The following is a 20,344-nucleotide window of genomic DNA, read 5'->3' on the forward strand; positions in this document are numbered from 1 at the left end:
GGTTGTAAATATTGATTTGATGCATTGATTGTATATCATAATATTTCACCAAATTTGCATTTAATCCGAATATGTGGCCTCTATGGCATAACCCTTTGATAAAAACATGTACCTTATATAAAGCGAATGGTAAATAATGTGTGGTCTAAACATGAAAGACCTTAATACTTATACTTAATATAAATTTTGGTGCAATTATCGGTCACAATATAATAAAAAAGTTCAACCTTGGCTATAGAGTGTAATTTCAAAAACCTAGATTCAGGGTATATATATGTCGAAAACCGATAGAATGACCTTAAATAATCGCAGGAAGCGGAGCAGAATATTCAGACGTGGCTGACCATAAAATACCCTACACACAAACACACTAAATACACATTTTCAGTCACCACATATGAACATTTTGGTATATCCGACTACATACGTCAAGATAGTTGAAATGATTTCAAAGTACAAATTATTTATTTTATTTCATATGTTCGTGGAAAAAACATGTCCACCATAGAATGACATGATCTTCGATGCCCAGTTCCTCTTTCCGGTTAAATTACATGGTTTTCAGATCATACATATGGTCTATAGAGCGATTAGAACCAAACATAAACATCCATGATTTTTTCCTGTGTAAAGTTTAGTCTTGTTCGGGTCATAATTGTGATCTCGAGAGCGACCAGAATACAGACAAAAGTAAAGTTTTAGATCCATTTGAGCATATAAGAGTCGTCTTTGGATAGAACCTGATCCACATACAAATGGCGATTAATCCATACAAATTATAATGGACATACAGGCGGAAAAACAGGTCTAAATCGAATCAGCTAGTCGAAATATATCGGCGGTCTTGGAGCAATTATTTCGCAGTTTTACAAATTCTTGGGACAATAAAATTTCTCACAACATATTTGTGTAGGGTAAACAAATATATACAAAAATTTAAATGTTCCGCAAACGAAAAAATGCCCAAAATCCGCCCAAGTCCAAAATTTTAAATTTTTTATGCCCATTTTTGGGCATAAATGCCCACTTTCGGCAACACTGATTGTTGGAGCAAACCAAAACAAACCAAATTTTCAACAGTCTCCAATAAAAAAACGTCGTAAATTGGCAAAAATCATACATGTTGTTGTAATTGTTTTAGTTTATAATAATAAATAACAACAACAATAAATCAAAATCCATCTCAGCTGTTATAATAGGCACAACACAGCAGGCCAGTTAGCCACTCACTGTTAGCCCCCCTTTATGGTTTGTTGTTATTGTTAATCGTGTTTTATTCTGTTTGCAATGGTTGAGAGACAGATGTGAGCGCCCGTTAGATGGAGAGAGAGCTCGCGCGTCTTGTTGGAGCAAACCAAAACAAACCAAATTTGCAACAGCCTGTCCGTGAGAAAACATTGCAATAAGAAAACGTCGTAAATTGGCAAAAATCAGCTGTCTATCCCCAATATAGGCATATGTAGTTGTTTATGGGAGGGGGAGGGGGGTGAGAAGACGAGGTATTATTATAAACAAAAACAAAATAAAAGGTAGAGATGTCGTGTTGTGGGGAAAAAGAAAATAAAATGGAGGGAAACATTGGGGGTTTATTGAAGAAAGGAATTAAAAAATAAATAAATTGGGAATTAATCAAGACAATAAAAATGGAGATGCCATATTAGAGGGAAAATAAGGAATGAAAAAAGAGATGCCATATTAGAGAGAAAACAAGGAATGGAAAGTAAAATGGGGATATTAACAACAAAATTGAGTTGTGTTGAAGAGAAGATAGATTTTTTAATTATATTTTTCTTACACCTAACCCTCAGCCACAAAATCTGCAACTGGAGTGCTCAACCGTCCTAAATTAAAATTTTTATTAAAAAAATAAATTAACAAAAACAAAAAACTCAGCTGTTCAACAAAGAAAAAAAGAGTTTTTAAATAAAAAAGAAGAAAAAGGTGAAAACGAAACGAATTTTTTTGCAAAGAGATCAAAAAAAGTTTTAAATAAATCTACAACAACAACAACAAAAAAAGAAAAGAAAGCAGTAACATGCCTTTTATCTCAAAAGATTGGCGTTCACCCGGCGAGGCATGGGTCAAGACTGATGAGGGCTGGGAGCGGTTAAAGGTGCTCGAATGCGGTAAACGTAAAAGGTAGGTAGAAGCAAACAACGCGGTTTGAGTAATTTAATTTATTGTTAAGATTTTGTAAATAAAACATTACTATCCATGATATTTTAGTCAAAAACATTGTTATCGATAACAATTACTTTAAAAAATATTGTTATCGAAAATATTTTATATAAAACATTATGTTATCGTTAAGATTTTGTAAGAAAGACATACAAATTGATAATATTTTTTGTGAAATCGATTGTTATCTATAACAATTATTTCTGAAAATATTGTTATCGAAAATATTTTGTATAAATAATATTGTTATCAATGATAACTTCGTTATAAAAATATGTTATCGATAATATTTTTATAGAAATTAGTGTTATCGATATTATTTTTGATATACAGTATTGTTATCGATGTTATATTCAAACAAAATATTGTTATCGATTCAATTTTTTTTTTTAAATTAGTGTTATCTGTAGTGTTTTCTATAATAAATAGAGTTGTCGATAGTTTTTTTATATAGAAAATATTGTTATCGATGATGTTGTCTACAGAAAATGTTGTTATCGACATTGTTTCCCATAGGAAATATTGTTATCGATAAAATTGTCCATACAATTTAGTTTTTCTAAAGAAAAAAGCGTTATTGATATTATTTTTGATAAATAGTATTGTTATCGATGTTATTTTCAAACGAAAGTATTGTTATCGATACAATTTTCCCTTAGAAATTAGTGTTATCGGTAGTGTTTTCTATAGAAAATAGAATTATCGATAGCATTTTTGAATTAAAATATTGTTATCCATAGTATTTTCCGTTGTTATCGATAAGATTTTGTATTTAAAATATTAGGAAATTTTGTATTTTTCTATAGTAAATATAGTTATCGATAAGATTGTGTATTGAAAATATTTTCTGTAGAAAATATAGTTATCGATAAGATTGTGTATTGAAAATATATTTATCGATAAAGTTTTGTATTGAAAATACACTTATCGATAATTTTTTATATGGAAAATATTGTTATCGATAATTTTTCATGTAGATAATGTTGTTATCGATACTATTTTTAAAGCAAAATATTGTTTTCGATAATATTTCCTATATAAATTAGTGTTATCGATAGTGTTGTCTATAAAAAATATTGTTATCGATAACATTTTGTATTGAAAATATTATTATATTAAAAATATTGTTATCGATAATTTTTCTAATAGAAAAGACTGGAATAGATAATTTTTCAAATGGAAAATATTTGATCAATACTATTTTCCACAGAAAATATTGTTATCGGTAAGATTTCCTTCCAAATATGTTGTTATCGATACTATTGTCCATAGAAAATTCTGTTATCGTTCATATTTTCTGTAATAAATAACATTATCGATCTCATTTTTTAACAAAAAAAAACATTGCTATCGATCACAACGTGACATAATTTCCATCCTCCTCCCCCTCCTTTACAACATTTTATTTCCCATGATTGTAATTATTATCGTTTTTATAACAACTTTTACTCTCACACACACACACCAAAAATATTTCCCAAATACCGCTCGATGTGTGTGAGTGTGTTTGTCAGTGTTTTCCGGGTTTATATCATGCAAAAGGTGGCATTTCCACATTTAGAAAAAAATAGCTAGACTCAAATTGAATTCAATGAAAAAACAAATCGACTCACAGCAACTGTTACATGACGATGACTTAAGCTAGTGTAGTGGCTTTTAATATACAAAAAAAAATTTTTGTGACTTTTTCATGTAAACTCGTCTCGTCGTCTCCTACGATGTGAGCCAATAGTTCAGTGGGGCTTTGTGTTTTTGTTGTTCGCACAGACTGACAACCTGTCAATCATAATTTCTAATTTTTCCGAATGTGCATTTTTTGTTGTTGGTGTTGTTGTATTCATTTTGCAGAAATAATGTAATATTTTTTTTTTGTGGTGGGGTATGAGTGACATAACATTTTAGGATTTGTTGCAATTTATCGAGGGGGTTATTTTGGTATTTTTAATAGAAATCATTGTTATCGGTTTTTTCTATAGAAAATATTGTTAACAGTAGTATTTTCAGTAGAAATTATTGTTATCGATAATATTTTTTATAGAAAATATTGTTATCGATAGGTTTTTGTATTAAAATTATTGTTATCGATAATATTTTTCATAGAATACATTGTTATCAGTAGCATTTTCTATAGAAAATATTGTTATCGACAGCATTTCCTATAGAAATTATTGTTATCGATAATAGTTTTTATAAAAAACATTGTTATCGATAAGTTTTAGTATTAAAATTTCATAGAATACATTGTTATCGGTAGCATTTCCTATAGAAATTATTGTTATCGATAATAGTTTTTATAAAAAACATTGTTATCGATAAGTTTTAGTATTAAAATTATTGTTATCGATAATATTTTTTATAGAAAATATTGTTATCGACAGGTTTTTGTATTAAAACTATTGTTATCGATGATATCTTTCGTAGAAAACATTGTTATCGGTAGCATTTTCTATAGAAAAAAATGTTATCGGTAGCATTTTACAGAAAATATTGTCATCGATATTATTTTTCATAGAAAATATTATTATCGAAGTTATTTTCTATAGAAAATAGTATTATCGATAATATTTGCGATAAAAAATTGTTATCGATAATATTTTGTATCGAAAATAATATGATCGATATCATTTCTATATATATATATATATATTGTTATTCCTACTATTTCTTTAAAAAATTGGGTTATTGATGATATTTTCTATATAAAATATTGTTATCGGTAACTTTTTTAGTTGAGGAATGTTTTTATCGACAATTATTTATATAGAAAATAGTGTTATCGTTAATAATTCCTTTAGAAAATATTGTTATCGATACTATTTTCTACAGAAAATATTGTTATCGATAATATTTTCTACTATTTTTTGCAGAAAATAAAGTTATCGATAAAATTATGTGAAGAAAATGTTGTTATCGATATTAATTTCAATAGGAAATATTGTTATCGATATGGTTTTCTATAGAAAATATTGTTTTCGTTAAAATTTTTTGTAGAGAACGTTGTTATCGACAATGCTTTATATATAAAATAGTGTTATCGTAATACGTTCTATAGAAATGTTATTGATACTATTTTATATACAAAATGGTGTTATCGATAAATTATTTGAAGAAAATTTTGTTATCGATATTATTTCCAATAGGAAATATTGTTATCGGTAAAAATGTTTGCAGAGAATATTGTTATCGATAATGTTTTCTATAGAAAATGTTGCTATCGATACTATTTTCTATAGAAAATAGTGTTATTTTTCATAGAAAATATTCTTGTCGATATTATTTTCTATGAAAATTAGTGTTATCGATAGCTCTTCCTAAAGAAAATACTGTTATCGATATTATTTTCTATAGAAAATACGATTATCGATATTATTTCTTATAGAAAACGTTGTTAACGATAAAATTATTTGAAGAAAATGTTGTTATCGAAACTATTTTCTACAGAAAATGTCGATATATATATTATTTTCCATATAAAATATTGTTACCGATATTATTTTCCATAGAAAATTTTTATTTATTTTTATTTAAAAAAATGTATCTTACCACTGAACTCAAATCCTCTACAAAAAACTACACAAAAAATACTGAACGTTAATTTGTAGCCCAGCGTGAAATTAATTTGTTTTTTTTTCTTTTTTGTTTTCGAAAAAAAGTGTGAATGTAATTTTTGAACGGGTTTCCGTAACGCATGAACTTCTTTGTTTCAGTTTGTTTTGTTTTTTTTTATTTTGGCCATATCTTTTTGTTTCAGGCCCACCTCACCAAAACACATGTGTGGCAAGTGTATTGGACGCGTTTGTTTGGTTTTTTATATCATTTTGACTATACAGTCCGCTTTATCTTCACCCCTGGTGTATTGCATTTTATTTTATTTATTTCCAACCAGCCATTCATCCATCCATGAATGAAGGAATGACTGGCTGACTGATTGGGGTATGAATAGACAGACAGACGTGTAATATGGTGAAATAGATTTGCTGGAATTTTCATAATTTAATTTTTAATCAGACAGACAAACGGACAGGTTGGTTTAGTCACTACCAAACAAATGGAAACCTCAATCCGATCGAATTAAAAAAAAAAAATAGTTAATAAAAATAATGCAGATTGTTTCTTTTGTATCTCTTTTGTGAATGGCTATTTGGTAATCTCCCAATTTTTTTCCATTTAAATTAAATAATTTTTGTTTTTTTTTTTAATTCAAATCATTTCTCGTTTTTTTTATAATTTAATTTTTCCCTCTAGCCATATTGCAATTATCAGAGATCTGTCTCTTTGTTTAGTTTTGCTAGGCTCACTCACACAGCTGACATTTGACAACTTGACATTTAAAGACTCACACACAAAAAAACGAATGAGTCCACAAATACTATTTCTTCTTCTGCTTCTTTGATTAATTTTTGACATTGAATAGACAGGCATTTGGTTGGAGATTCCTTTTCCAATTAGAAATAGACAAATTCTTTTTCCAACTATGCCTGCATATCCGTTATACCACTGATATGACAGTGGAAGAAAAAGAAGAAATAAAAAGCAATGCCAGCCTGTCTTATCAGCTGTTTTATGCAACAATTTGCCAACAGAGCAATACAGATGTAGTAGTTGTTGTTATTGTTGTTGGATGGTGCAATAAGGATAATATGTACTATGTACATATACTATATATATATACACTAAATGAAAAAAAAATAACAACAGCAACAAATGCAGCATTTGACAAATGACAGTCACAGCAGACTACAACGAAATGAGAAAAAGAGAGCAATCACTGAGTTTGAGTGGTAGAGTAGTGAACAAAGAAGAAGAGATAAAAGGGAAATACTTTGGTTGTTGTTGGGTTTTCCCATTCTTTTTTTTTCAATTTCATAAAAACGAGGTGAAGGTTTCCAAAAGTATAGACACATACATATATAAATATAGTAGTATATGAATATATGTATATAAATATGTACAAGTTTATAGGTAACGGTAAATATGCCATATGCATAATTGCAGTTTTTTAAAAGGCAACAACATTCACAGCCCATTACTTTGAAGGAATTCTTTTTAAAGGAAATAATAAAAAAAATGTATCGTTAATATTTTTAACAAAAAAAAATGTTATCGATAATATTTTCTATAGAAAATATTATTATCGATAATATTTTCTATACAAAATATTGTTATCGATAATATTTTCATTAGAAATTATTAATATCAATAACATTTTTTATGGAAAATATAGTTATCGATAATATTTTTTATAGCAAGTGTTTTTATCGATAATATTTTCTATAGATGATATTGTTATCGATCAACTTTTCTTAAGAAACGATTGTTATCGTTACAATTTTCTGCAGAAAATATTGCTATCGATAATATTTTTATAGGGATGGTGTTATCGATACGATTTTTATAACGAATGTATTGTTATCGATATTTTTATCATAAATATTTTTATCAATAATATTTCCTGTCATAAATATTGTTATCGATAATATTTTCTGTCATAAATATTGTTATCGATAATATTTTCTATCATAAATATTGTTATTAAATATTACGTATATTATTTATGTTTATCGATTAAATTCTATAACGAAAATGTTGTTGTCGCATGTATTTTATTTTTATCGATAACAACATTTTCTATAGATAAAACTGATATTGGCAAACATTTTTGTAGGAAATATTTTATGGAAAATTTTGCTAAAATTTTCAATAGATAATATTTTTATCGACATGATTTTCTACAGAAAAAATTTTATCGATTAAAATTTATAAAATATGCTATTGAAAATATTTTTTATAGAAAATTTGGTTATCGATATTATTTTTTATAGAACATGTTGCTATCGATGTAATTGCCTGTAGAAAACTTTGCTATCGACAATATTTTCTATGGATAATATTATTATCGATAATATTTGTTGTTAAAAATATTGTTATAGATATATTTTTCCATAGAAAATATTGTTATCGATACAATTTTATGCAGAAAAATATTAATCGGTAATATTTATTATAGAAAATATTGTTATCGATACGATTTTCCACAGTAAATATTGTTATCGATAAGATTTTCCACAGAAAATATTGTTATCGATAAGATTTTCCACAGAAAATATTGTTATCGAAACTATATTCTGTACAAATTATTGTTATTGATATTGAAAATTGTTATCGATATATTTTTTTTAGAAAATATTGTTATTGATAAATTTTTCTCTAGAAAATCTTGTTATCGATATATTTTTTATTGTCATCGATACATTTTTCTCTAGATAAATTTTTTATCGATATCGATTTTCTGCAAAAAATTATTTATCGGTAATATTTTGTATAAAAAATATTGTTATCGATAAAATTTTCCCTAGAAAATATTGTTATCGATTTTTTTTTCTAGAAAATATTGTTATCGATACAATTTTCTACAGGAAAAATATTTAATATCGGTAATATTTGTAATAGAAAATATGGTTATCGGTACAATTTTCTGAAAAAAAAATAGTTATCGGTAATATTTGCTATAGAAAATATTGTTATCGATAAGGTTATTTTATAGAAAATTTTTATATTTATATATTTTTATAGAAAATATTTGTAACAATAAAATTTTATGCAGAAAATATTGTTATCGATATGATTTTCTGAACAAAAAAGTATTTATCGTTAATATTTGTTATAGAAAATATTGTGATCGATATGAATATCTATAGGAAATTTGGTTATCGATACTATTTTCTATAAATAATGTTGCAATCGATATGATTAAAGGTTGATAGTGTTAGAGGTCGTTGTTTTGTTACAAAAAATTTTGTTATCGATAAATTTTGTTATCGAAAATATTGTTTTTTTTTTGAAAATATTATTTATATAAATTGCTGTTATCGATTAAATTCTACATGGAAGATGTAGTTATCGATACGATTTTTTGTAGAAAATATTGTTATCGATATAATTTTTTGCAAAAAAAAAATATATTTATTGATAATATTTTCTTCAGAAAATATTGTTATCGATACTATTTTTTATAAAAAAATGTAACTGTCGATATAGTGTTAAAGGTCGGAGTTTTTTTACCGGAAATTTTGTTATCGATAAGATTTTTATCAGTATTATTTTTTATTTAAAATATATTTATCGATACTAATTTCTTTATAACATATGCTTATCATTTTTTTGCAGGAAAGATTTTCTGCAGTAAATAACGTTATCGATGGTATTTTCTTTATAAATTATTATTATCGATTTTTTGTTTAATTTCGATAATATTTTTTTCAGTTATCCTTAAGTTATTACTTCCTTTTTTTGTAATTTATCCATCATGTATGTATGTGTGTCTCTATGTATGCTCTTATAGGACATCACCTCGATGTCACACTACTACCACCACCACAATACCTTCACTCACTTTTTTGACAGGCCAAATACAAACATAAAGAAATATGGATTGGCAAATTTCGAGAAGAGAACAGAATTCACATTGTAGCCATGCCACCTATATTTATACCAGATGTATGTATGGGTGTGTGTGTGCCTGTACATGTTACGGAAACTGGGTCATACTACGTGTTGTGGTCAAAATAGTAGTAATAAAAACGAAAGGCGAACAGACAAACTGACTGACAGACTTTCGAAAAAAAAATCAGAACAAAGCCACCGAAAAAATCAACGAGAAAATTTAAAAAAAAAAATAGTAAAATATGCAGGGTGTTGTAGTGTGTGTGTCTGTGTATGTACACACATACATACATAGGCATATAGTTGTGGAAAATCTGTGCTATTGTGTCCGACTACCCATTGTTGTCGTTATTGTAAGTCATTACAACAGTTATGCACTTACATACATATATACTTGCAAAGGCCATCATTATCTGTGTGTGGGTGGGAGGATGGGTCGGTGGGGGATTTAGATTTTGAATGTTACTGTCATCATGATTAGCATATTATCCAAGTAATGGGGATTAAATTTTTAAGATGGCCTTAAATGGCTTGGATATTTTTTTTTTTTAAATTGGCCTGTTCCCAAACTCAAAAAGTGGTAAAAATTTTCAAAATTTTTTTCAGGGAAAATCCAAAACAATTTCAATTAAAAGAAATTTCTTTCAGGTTCTAGAAGGAGGTAAATATAAACAATTCAAAAATATCACAATTTTCCAAAACAAAAAAAAAAATGAAACCACTGTTTCCCCCACTTACTTCAATACCCACAAAAAATAAATACAACGCAATTTCGGCTACGCATTTTCGAAATCGACGATTACATGTGTTTCAAAATTGTATGTGTTTTTTTGTTTTTCATTTACAATTTTGTGTGTGTGTTCAATGACCTCTAACATAAATAAATAACAATTTGGTGTTTCAACTTCGCCCCGTGGAGATTTTTTGATTATTTTGGTGGGGTAAAATTAAAAAAAATATGTTTGATAAGAAACAAATGTTTTTTTTAATTCCGACAACCAAATATTACAAAATATTTAAATTTAAAACCAATCTCGTTTTGTAATTATATTTTAAAATCCATAATGAATTTTAATTTCAAAATCATTAATAGTCCACACTCAATTATGCTAATTGATTTACATGTCAAATCATATGAAGGACAGGCATCATCAAGTCGAAAGACCCCTTTTCAAAATGACCACACCAAAAAATTTGTCTAGAAAAACAAATAAATCTCTAACCAAAAAAATTAGGCCAATTAGACCTTCACCAATTTAAGGTCATTGCAGTGTTTGGGTTTTGATTCGAAGAGGGGTTTTTTCACTTTCACTTTCCCCCTTTTTCTCAACGGTAAAATGTGGCGGCTGATGTAACAGAGGGACAAACAGAAACAGGAAAAACCACAAAGCCATCAAACACTCTCTCACACACACACAGACAGTCAGACAAGTTTTGGTCATAATAATGTCCTTGTGTAAAATATATATGTATGTATGAGTGTGTGTGTTTGTACTTTGTAAATATCCTTGCATTTCCTTGGTGCAGTAAAAACCACTATATATAGACTATATATACATATTTACTATATTATATATATGGAGAGCGGAGTGGGTGACTTTGACTTGATCATCTTCTTGGTTGAATGAATAATGTAAATTTATCGGAAAATATTATAACAATCGATAACATTTTTGTTATAACAAAATATTTTTTTGGGTTATAACATATCTTTAGAAATAGTTATTTATTTAGTCATCGATAATATTTTTTATAGAAATTATTGTTATCGATTATATTTTCTATAGAAAATCGATTTATCGATAATGTTTTCTATAGAAAATATTTCTTATCGATAATAATTTCCATAGAAAATATTTTTTATCGATAATATTTTCCATAGAAACTATTTTTATCGTTAATATTTATCGTTGATTTCGATTATCGATTATAATTGTTAACGATAACGTTTCCTATAAAAATATTTTTATCGACATTTTTTTTCTAAGAAATATTTTATTATCGATAATATTTTCAATTAAAAAATGTTGTTATCGATATTATTTTCTACGGAAAATATCGGTATCGATAGTATTTTCCATAGAAAATATTGTTATCGATCAAATTTTATTACGAAAATATTTTTATTGATACTATTATCTACGGAAATATTGTTATCGATATTATTTGGTATTTGGTTTTCTTCTAGAAAATATATTGTTATCAAATATTTTGTTATCGATAATATTTTCTACGAAAATATTTTGTCATTGATAGTATTTTCCATAGAAAATATTTTTGTCGATAATATTTTCTACGGAAAATATAGTTATCGATAGTAGTTTTCATAAAAACATTCTTATCGATGTTATTTAGTATAGATAATATTGTTATCGAATTTACCGGAAAACGAAAATATTGTTATCGATAAGATTTTATTACGAATATATTCTTATTGATATTATTTATTATAAAAAAATATTGTTATCGATATTATTTTCTTTAAACATTATTTTATCGAAATTACAGAAGAACGAAAATACTGTTATCGATAAGATTTTATTACGAAAATATTGTTATCGATAATGCTTTCTATAAAAATTATTTTTATCGATTTTTTTTCTAGAAAATATATTGTTATCGAAAAATTTCCAGAAAATTTTATGTTATTGATAACATTTCCCACGGAAAATATAGTTATCGATAATATTTTCTACGCAAAATATTCTTATCGATAGTATTTTTCGTAGAAATATTTTAATCGATATTATAAAAAATAGAAAATATTGTTATCGATAAGAATTTCTCACGAAAACATTGTTATCGATATTATTTTCTTTAGGAAATATTGTCGACAACTATTGTGGTCTGTTCCCGTACTGCAAGAATCTACTATTTTTTACTACGATAGCACTTTTTTCCTTTATGTTATCGAAAAAAATAGTAAAAAAAATGCAATTACAGGAACATACAATATAATATCCATAACTATATTCTTTAGAGAAAATAATTTCAATAATAATATTTTCTATAGAAAATATTATCGATAACATTATTTTCTACGGAAAATTATATCGATAACGATATTTTATGTAGAAAAAATTATCGATATAATATTTGTTATAGTAAAAAAATATCAATTAAAAAAATAATGTTGATAATAATATTTTCTATAGAAAATACTATCGATAACACTATTTTCAATAGAAAATATTCTCGATAAAGTATTTTCTATACAAAAAATTATGGATAAGTAATTTTGTTATATAAAAAATAAAAAATAATTATTACCGATAAAACAACGTTTGCTCTATAGCAAATAATACCGATAACACTATTTTCAATAGATATTATCGATAACAATTTTTTTTTTATAGAAAATAAAATCGATTACAATATTTTCTATAGAAAATAATAACGATAACGATATTTTGTGTAGAAAATAATATCGATAACAATATTTTCTATAGGACAATAATATCTATAACAGTACAATATATTGAAAAATATCGATAATAATATTTTCTATAAAAAATAATATCGATAAAAAAATATATAGAAAAATATCGATAATAATATTTTCTATAAAAAATAATATCGATAACAAAATTTATAGAAAACTTTATCGATAACTATATTTTCTGTAGATTATAATTTCGATAACAATATTTGTTATAGAAAATAATATCGATAACAATGTATTCTATAGAAAAATAATCGATAAAAAAAATGTTTCATAATTTTTTTTTCAAAATTCCCATCCCACTGTGTTCTGACTCACATCCCACCTCAGATCTTCTGTTTCACTAATTAAGTTACAGAGGCTGGTTGGTTCACTGACTGACTGGCGGGCTGCTTCATTAACCAGAACTCATAGAAATGTTTCAATTTTCCATTTCTCCGTCTTTGTTCTCGGAATGTTTTTGTATTTAAAAATAAAACTACAACAACAACTGTTGTTGCTTTCAATTCATTTTTATTTCGTTTTATTTTTTTTTTAATTTTTTTTTGTTAAGTTGAAAGTACCAACTCTCTATGGCCAAAGATAGATATTATTGTGCCCTGGCATCTACATACAGACAGACAAACGGACATACATACATTCATACTCCTATTCTATGTATAATTAAACAGAAACAGAAGCAACAGCAACGACAACTAAAACAACAACAATTTACAAAAATATGCATATCGAATAGAAAAACAGAACCGAGAAGAGAAAATGAAAATAAATCCAAATTCCAACTCCAAATGGATGGATGATGCCCATTCAACGATGTCTGTTCGTCCGTCCGTCCATCTATCTGTCGGTCGGGCTTTCTTTCTTGTTTTTCCATATCTGAAGAAGACGAAAGAGAAAGGGGAAGGAGGGAATTGTTCCTTTGCGCTACTGGTAATGATGATGATGACGAGAAGGAGGAGGAGGAGGAAAACAGAGAATTTATTTTTATACTCTGCGGCGGTAGCTTTGCCTAGAACTTCTTCTGCATTGCACCGAGAGTGCATTGAAGTGGTGGGCTGGGTTGGGTTGGGTTGGGGGAGCGATTTAAGCAGGGAGGGTTGTGGTGTCGAGGAAAATTATACGGAAAATATAAACCAAAAGGTAAATGAACGTTTGATGACTTGACATCGTCGTCATTCAGTCGTTGAGTCAGTCAGCCAGTTGTTCGATGATTTATCTGTCACATGTGGCCAAAAGGGAAAGAGGAAAAGGGAAAACAAGTCGAAACATGAAAAATCGGTCATATTTTTTGTTTTAATTTTTGTGTTTTTTTTAGTGAAGTTAACAGGAAAAAATCGTTCGATATTTATAGAAATTTCAAATGAAAAGAAAATTATTTTGGAATCTAGTAATTTACAAAAAATCAAAATATATATGTATATATACACACGCTGGCGACAATTTTCCTAGGCATTAAATTATTTTTAAAAAAAAAAATGTTGAATGAACTGTTGGGCAAGATTTATTTGGAAAGAAATACTTTCTCTTATTTTTTCGAGAACAAATAAAGTTAAAAATATTTTCTTATAAAAAATTGATAACAATTTTTTTTTTATAAATTGTTAATAGAAAAAATTATTATCGATATTTTTCTGTATATATTATCGATAATATTATCTATTGAAAATATTGCTATCGGTATTATTTGCTGTAGAAAACATTGTTATCGATAATAATTTGTACAGAAAATATAGTTATCGATAATAATTTTGTATATAAAATATGGTTATCGATAATAATTTGTATAGAAAATATTGTTATCGGTAATATTATCTATTGAAAACAATGTTCTATATAAAATGTCGTTATCGATATTATTTTCTATAGAAAATATTATTATCGATAATTTTATGTATTGAAACTGGTGTTATCGATATTATTTTGTACACAAAATTTCGTTATCGTTATTATTTTCTATTGAAAATAGTGTTATCGGTATTATTTTCTATAGAAAATGTTGTTATCGTTATTATTTTCTATAGAAAACGTAGTTATCGTTAATAATTTGTATAGTAAATATTGTTATCGATAATATTGTCTATTGAAAACAATGTTATTTGTATTATTTTCTATAGAAAACTTAGTTATCGATCATAATTTGTATAGAAATTATTGTTATCGATAATATTATCTATTGAAAACAGCATTATTGTTATTATTTGCTATGGAAAATATTCTTATCGATATTATTTTCTATTAGCAAATATTATTATCGATAATAATAATTTGTAATCAATATTATTTTCTATAGAAAATAATGTTATCTTTAGACATTTCTATATTAAATATTATAATCGATACAAATTTTTATAGAAAATATTGTAATCGATATCATTTCTATGAAAAATACTGCTATCGATAAAGTTTTGTATAAAATATGTTGTTATCGTTGTTATTTTCTATGTGAGATATTATTATCGGTATTAATATTCATAGAAACTGTTGTTATCGCTAACAATATCGATATTATTTTCTATAAATATGTTGTTATCGATATCATTTTCTACAAAAAATGTTGTTGTCGATGTTATTATATCGTTACCGATAGTACTTTCTATTGAAAGTATTGTTACCAATATTATTATCTATAAAAAAATTGTTATCGATATATTTTTCTTTAAACATTTTTGTTAACGATATTATCTTCTATAGAAAATATTGATATCGATAGTATTTTACGTAGAATGGAATGGAATGTAGAAAATAGTGTTATTGATAATGTTATTGAAAGAAAATATTGTTATCGATATTAGTTGCAACAAACAATTTTGTTATCGATATTATTTTCCGTAGAACATATTGTTATCGATATTATTTTCTACGAAAATTATTGTTATCGACTTTATTTTCTATACAAATTATTGTTATCGATATTATTATATTGTTATCGATATTATTTTCTATCTTTTTAAAAATATTTGTTATCGATACTATTTTCATAGAAAATATTGTTATCGATACAATATTCTGTAGAGCATATCCTTATCGAAGGGACTATTATTAGAAAATAGTGTTATCGATAATACTTTGATTAACAAATATTGTTATCGATATTATTTTTCAACAAAAATATTGTTATCGATTATATATTTTACAAAAAAAAAATATCGATGCTATTTTAATAGAACATATTGTTATCGATATTATTTGCTATGAAAATTATTGTTATCGACATTATTATCGCTAGTATTTGCTATTGAAAATGTTGTTATCGATATTACTTTCTATAACAAATTTGTTGTCGATATATCTTTCTTTAAAAAAAACAGTTATCGATAATTTGTTTAATATAAAATATTGTCATCGGTTATGAAAGTTATTGTTATCGATAAAAAAATTGTTTTCGATATATTTTTATTGACAAAATTATGATAATATTTTTAATATAAAATATTGTCATCGGTAGCAATTTATATAGAAAATATTGTTATGTTTCCATAGAAAATTCCTTATCGTTATTTTTTAAATTAAAAATCATGATTTGTTACACTTTCCAAAACTGAAAACTAAAATAAATTGCCTCAATTTATTTTTTGTTGGTATGCTTCAAATATTTCCACTTTAATTTAATGGAAAGCGTTTGAAAAACAGCTGCCTGCTACGCTTTTCCATTTTTGGCTGGCTGGCTAATTATATTTTTCCTTTGGAGCAACAACCGACCAACCTAATTTTGCACTGAAGCAACAACAAACGATGATCATCTGATCATCTGCTGTTGTCACCACCGAAATCAAAACAAAACAGAAACAAAAAAAAAATGCAAAAGTTCATTTACTCCAAGTTTTTGGTGTTGTAGTTTTTTGTTGTTATTTTACTAATTTTGCATTCCTTTCTATTTTCGTTTTCCCCACACACACAGACTTCCATCCACTAACGAAGATAATTATGAAAGTGACGACAACAACGAGGAAACCATACCACCACACTGCCACATCACGATTCGATGTACCCGCGAAATAGCCGGTTTTAATGGTCTCGGTGAAGCCGTACGACGTTTGGATTTCCGTAGTTCGGTGCGCGATCGACGACGCTTCCATTACATTGTGGCGCTGTTGCGGCTGCTGGTGGCCCACAAAGGCATTGCCAATTTGTCGGGCAGTGCCCAGAAGCAACTGTTGCAAATGGTCGAAGAAGTGGCCTCACATGGTACGACAGACAAACGAAGCTCCAACTTTTGATTTTATTTCCTCTTAATTTCTAATGTCATTATTCATTTCGTTTCTTTCCATTTCCTTCTCGCTCTCTCTCGTTTACAGTTAGTGACAGCCAACAACATTTGAATGTGTTGCGCGGCCTGGCACTGCAACTGCAACACATCGTCTATCAGGAGAATCAAAAGTGCTGGGGCAAACCGTTGGGTAGCTCCAATCTGTGGCAGGAACATGTCGAGACCATTAAGCGGATCCAACAGCTAGCCAATCAAATTGAAATCAAGGAGGTAAGTTGATCGATGATTACATTTAAAGTGGCCTGGCCACATGTCAAGTCGGCTTTTACTAAATTGGGATTTTTGTTTTTGCGTTTTTCTAGCCTGGCCCCGAAATACGTCCAAAATTGCACGATTTACCTGAAGAATGTATACGAGAGATAATATTGCGGATTGCCGATCACAGGGATTTGGAGGTAGGTATTTGTAAGATATGAAAAAAACTGTGTTATCGATAACATTTACAATGGAGACAAATTTACATAGAAAACATTGTTAACGATAACATTTGCTATCAGAAATATTGTTATCGATAATGATTTTTCATAGAAAATATTGTTATCGATAATATTTTCCATCAGTATTAATTTTATCGATAATATTTACAAATAAAAATATTTGTATCGATCATGTTTTCAAAAGAAAATACTGGTATCGATAATGTTTTCAAAAGAAAATACTATTTTCGATAATTTTTTCAAAAGAAAATATTGTTATCGGTCATGTTTTGAAAGGAAAACACTGTTATCGATAATGCTATCGATAATTTTTTAAATATAAAAAGTTTTTATCGTTATTTTTTTCTTAAGGAAATTTTGTTATCGATAATAATATTTGAAAAAATATTGTTATCGATAATAATTTCTACATAAAATATTGTTATGGACAATATTTTCAGGGGAATATACTGTTATCGATAGCATTTTCTATAAATTGTTATCGGTAGCGTTTTCTATAGAAAATGTTGTTATCGACCATATTTACTAAAGAAAATATATAATGAAAATACTGTAATCGATAATATTATCCTAAGAAAATGTTGTTATCGATAATATTTACTAAAGAGAATAATGTTATCGATGGTATTTTCTTTAGAGGGTATTGTAATCGATAACATTTTTTCAAGAAATGGTGTTATCGATATTAACTACTAAGGTAAAACTATGTTATCGATAGTATTTTCTTTAGAATGTATTGTTATCGATAGTATATTTTATGGAAAATATTGTAATCGATAATTTTTTCAAAGAATTGTTATCGATAATATAGAAAAATATATATTGTTATCGATAATTTTTTCAAAAGAAAATATTGTTATCGATAATATTTTCTACGGAAAACATTGTTATCGATAGAATTTTCCAAAGAAAATATCGTTATCGAAGATATTTTCAATAGAAAATATTTTTTAATTTTCTTAAGAAATTACTGTTATCGATAGTACTTTCTTTAGAAAGTATTGTTATCGATAGTATATTTTATGGAAAATATTGTTATCGATAAGTTTTTCAAAAAAAATATTGTTATCGATAATAATTTATACGGAAAACATTGTTATCGATAGAATTTTCCAAAGAAAATATTGTTATCGAAAATATTTTCAATAGAAAATATTGTTAATGAAAATATTTTTTTAATTTTCTTAAAAAATTACTGTTATTGATAGTATTTTCTTTAGAAAGTATTGTTATCGATAGTATATTTTAATTTTTTCAAAAAAAATATTGTTATCCATAATAATTTATAAGGAAAACATTGTTATCGATAGAATGTTCCAAAGAAAATATTGTTATTGAAGGTATTTTCAATAGAAAATATTGTTATCGATAATATTTTTAAATATAATTTTTATTATCGATAATATTATCGAAATAAAATATTATTATCGATATTATTTTCTTTATAAAATAATGTTATCGATAATTTTCGAAAAGTTTTCTTTTTTCTTAATTTTCCATTTTCTTTTTCTCGATTTTAGGCCTCTGCTGATGCCTGGAAAATCATGTCCAAACTGGTCAATGAACATCGCATATGGCGCGAATTGATACGTTTCCATTTCAATCAAAATCAAATCGATTCGATTTTGGAACTGAATAAATTAAAAAGCCTCAACGATGTCGAAGATTGGAAGAAATTCTATCATCAGCTAAGACGGACCTATGGTCTCAACGATGATTATCAATTTGCTGAGATATTATCACTGTGTCGTTATTGCTGCTGTCTCTTTTGGCCCTCAGATGGTCATCCCTGTATTGTCGATCAAAGTCCTGACTATAAGCAGAGGTTAGAGGAAGCCGGCAGCCAATTGACATTGATACAGCCAGTGCCACCGGCACAATTTTTGAAATTTTTCTCTTTGTAAATTTTTTTGAATTTCGAAAAGATTTTGTTTTTAATTTATTATTATTAAAGCTCATGGTGATATAAAAAAAAAAAACACAATACTGACCTAAACCGAAAAAAAAATATTGAAAAATGGAAATCTTTATGAAAAAAATAGAAATTATTATATGTATGTATATGTTATTTGAAGTGAACTGATGAATGTATAAGAGACTTTAGGGTATGATGATGGTGATGTTGATTTTTTTTAAGTAAAGTCTTTCCTCTCTCTTTATATTACTATAAACAAAAATAAAATTTATTGTAAAAAACAACAACAACAACAAAACAAGTATTAAGTTTCAAGAGGAAGGCTATTTCTAAAAAAAAGTGATATAATATTGTATGGATCAAGAAGAAGAATATTAAATACAAAAACAAAAAATTAAAATTTAAAAAAAATCTACTGTCTGTGTAGAACGCAAATACTGTAAAAAATAATATTAAAAATAAAAAATTAAATATTAAAAAACCAAAACGAATAACTGTGGTAAAAATAAATACAAATTTGAAATTTATGAAACAAACGAAATATGATTTTGAAACACAAAACCTAACCTAAAAAAACAATGATTGTTAAAATTTAAGTAAATTTCTGCCACATTGTTTTTTTTTCATTTTGCTGATGTTTCAAAACTTTATATCAGTTATAT

General features: G+C 26.6%; 1 protein-coding gene across 1 annotated transcript; it reads left to right on the top strand.

Moving 5' to 3' along the window:
• The first annotated feature begins 1,988 nt into the window (after positions 1–1,988).
• LOC133337510 (F-box only protein 32) lies at positions 1,989–19,679 on the top strand. The gene is made up of 5 exons (XM_061545730.1): positions 1,989–2,139; positions 16,962–17,248; positions 17,359–17,540; positions 17,633–17,725; positions 19,288–19,679. Exons 1-5 carry the CDS (start codon positions 2,036–2,038, stop codon positions 19,669–19,671), a joined length of 1,050 nt encoding a protein of 349 aa, XP_061401714.1. The 5' UTR covers positions 1,989–2,035; the 3' UTR covers positions 19,672–19,679.
• Positions 19,680–20,344: the final 665 nt, after the last annotated feature.

This window comes from Musca vetustissima, unplaced genomic scaffold (genome assembly GCF_032173495.1).
Source record: "Musca vetustissima isolate MV318-11 ecotype Yass unplaced genomic scaffold, APGP_CSIRO_Mvet_v1 utg3750, whole genome shotgun sequence".
Taxonomy (NCBI): Eukaryota; Metazoa; Arthropoda; class Insecta; order Diptera; family Muscidae; genus Musca; species Musca vetustissima.

What these genes read in the sequence shown, in the direction of transcription:
- LOC133337510 (XM_061545730.1), top strand. Translation starts at nt 2,036, where the DNA reads ATGCCTTTTATCTCAAAAGATTGGCGTTCACCCGGCGAGGCATGGGTC. An exon ending in CGAAGAAGTGGCCTCACATG is followed by an intron (nt 17,249 to 17,358) that starts GTACGACAGACA and finishes TCTCGTTTACAG; the next exon opens with TTAGTGACAGCCAACAACAT. An exon ending in ATCAAATTGAAATCAAGGAG is followed by an intron (nt 17,541 to 17,632) that starts GTAAGTTGATCG and finishes GCGTTTTTCTAG; the next exon opens with CCTGGCCCCGAAATACGTCC.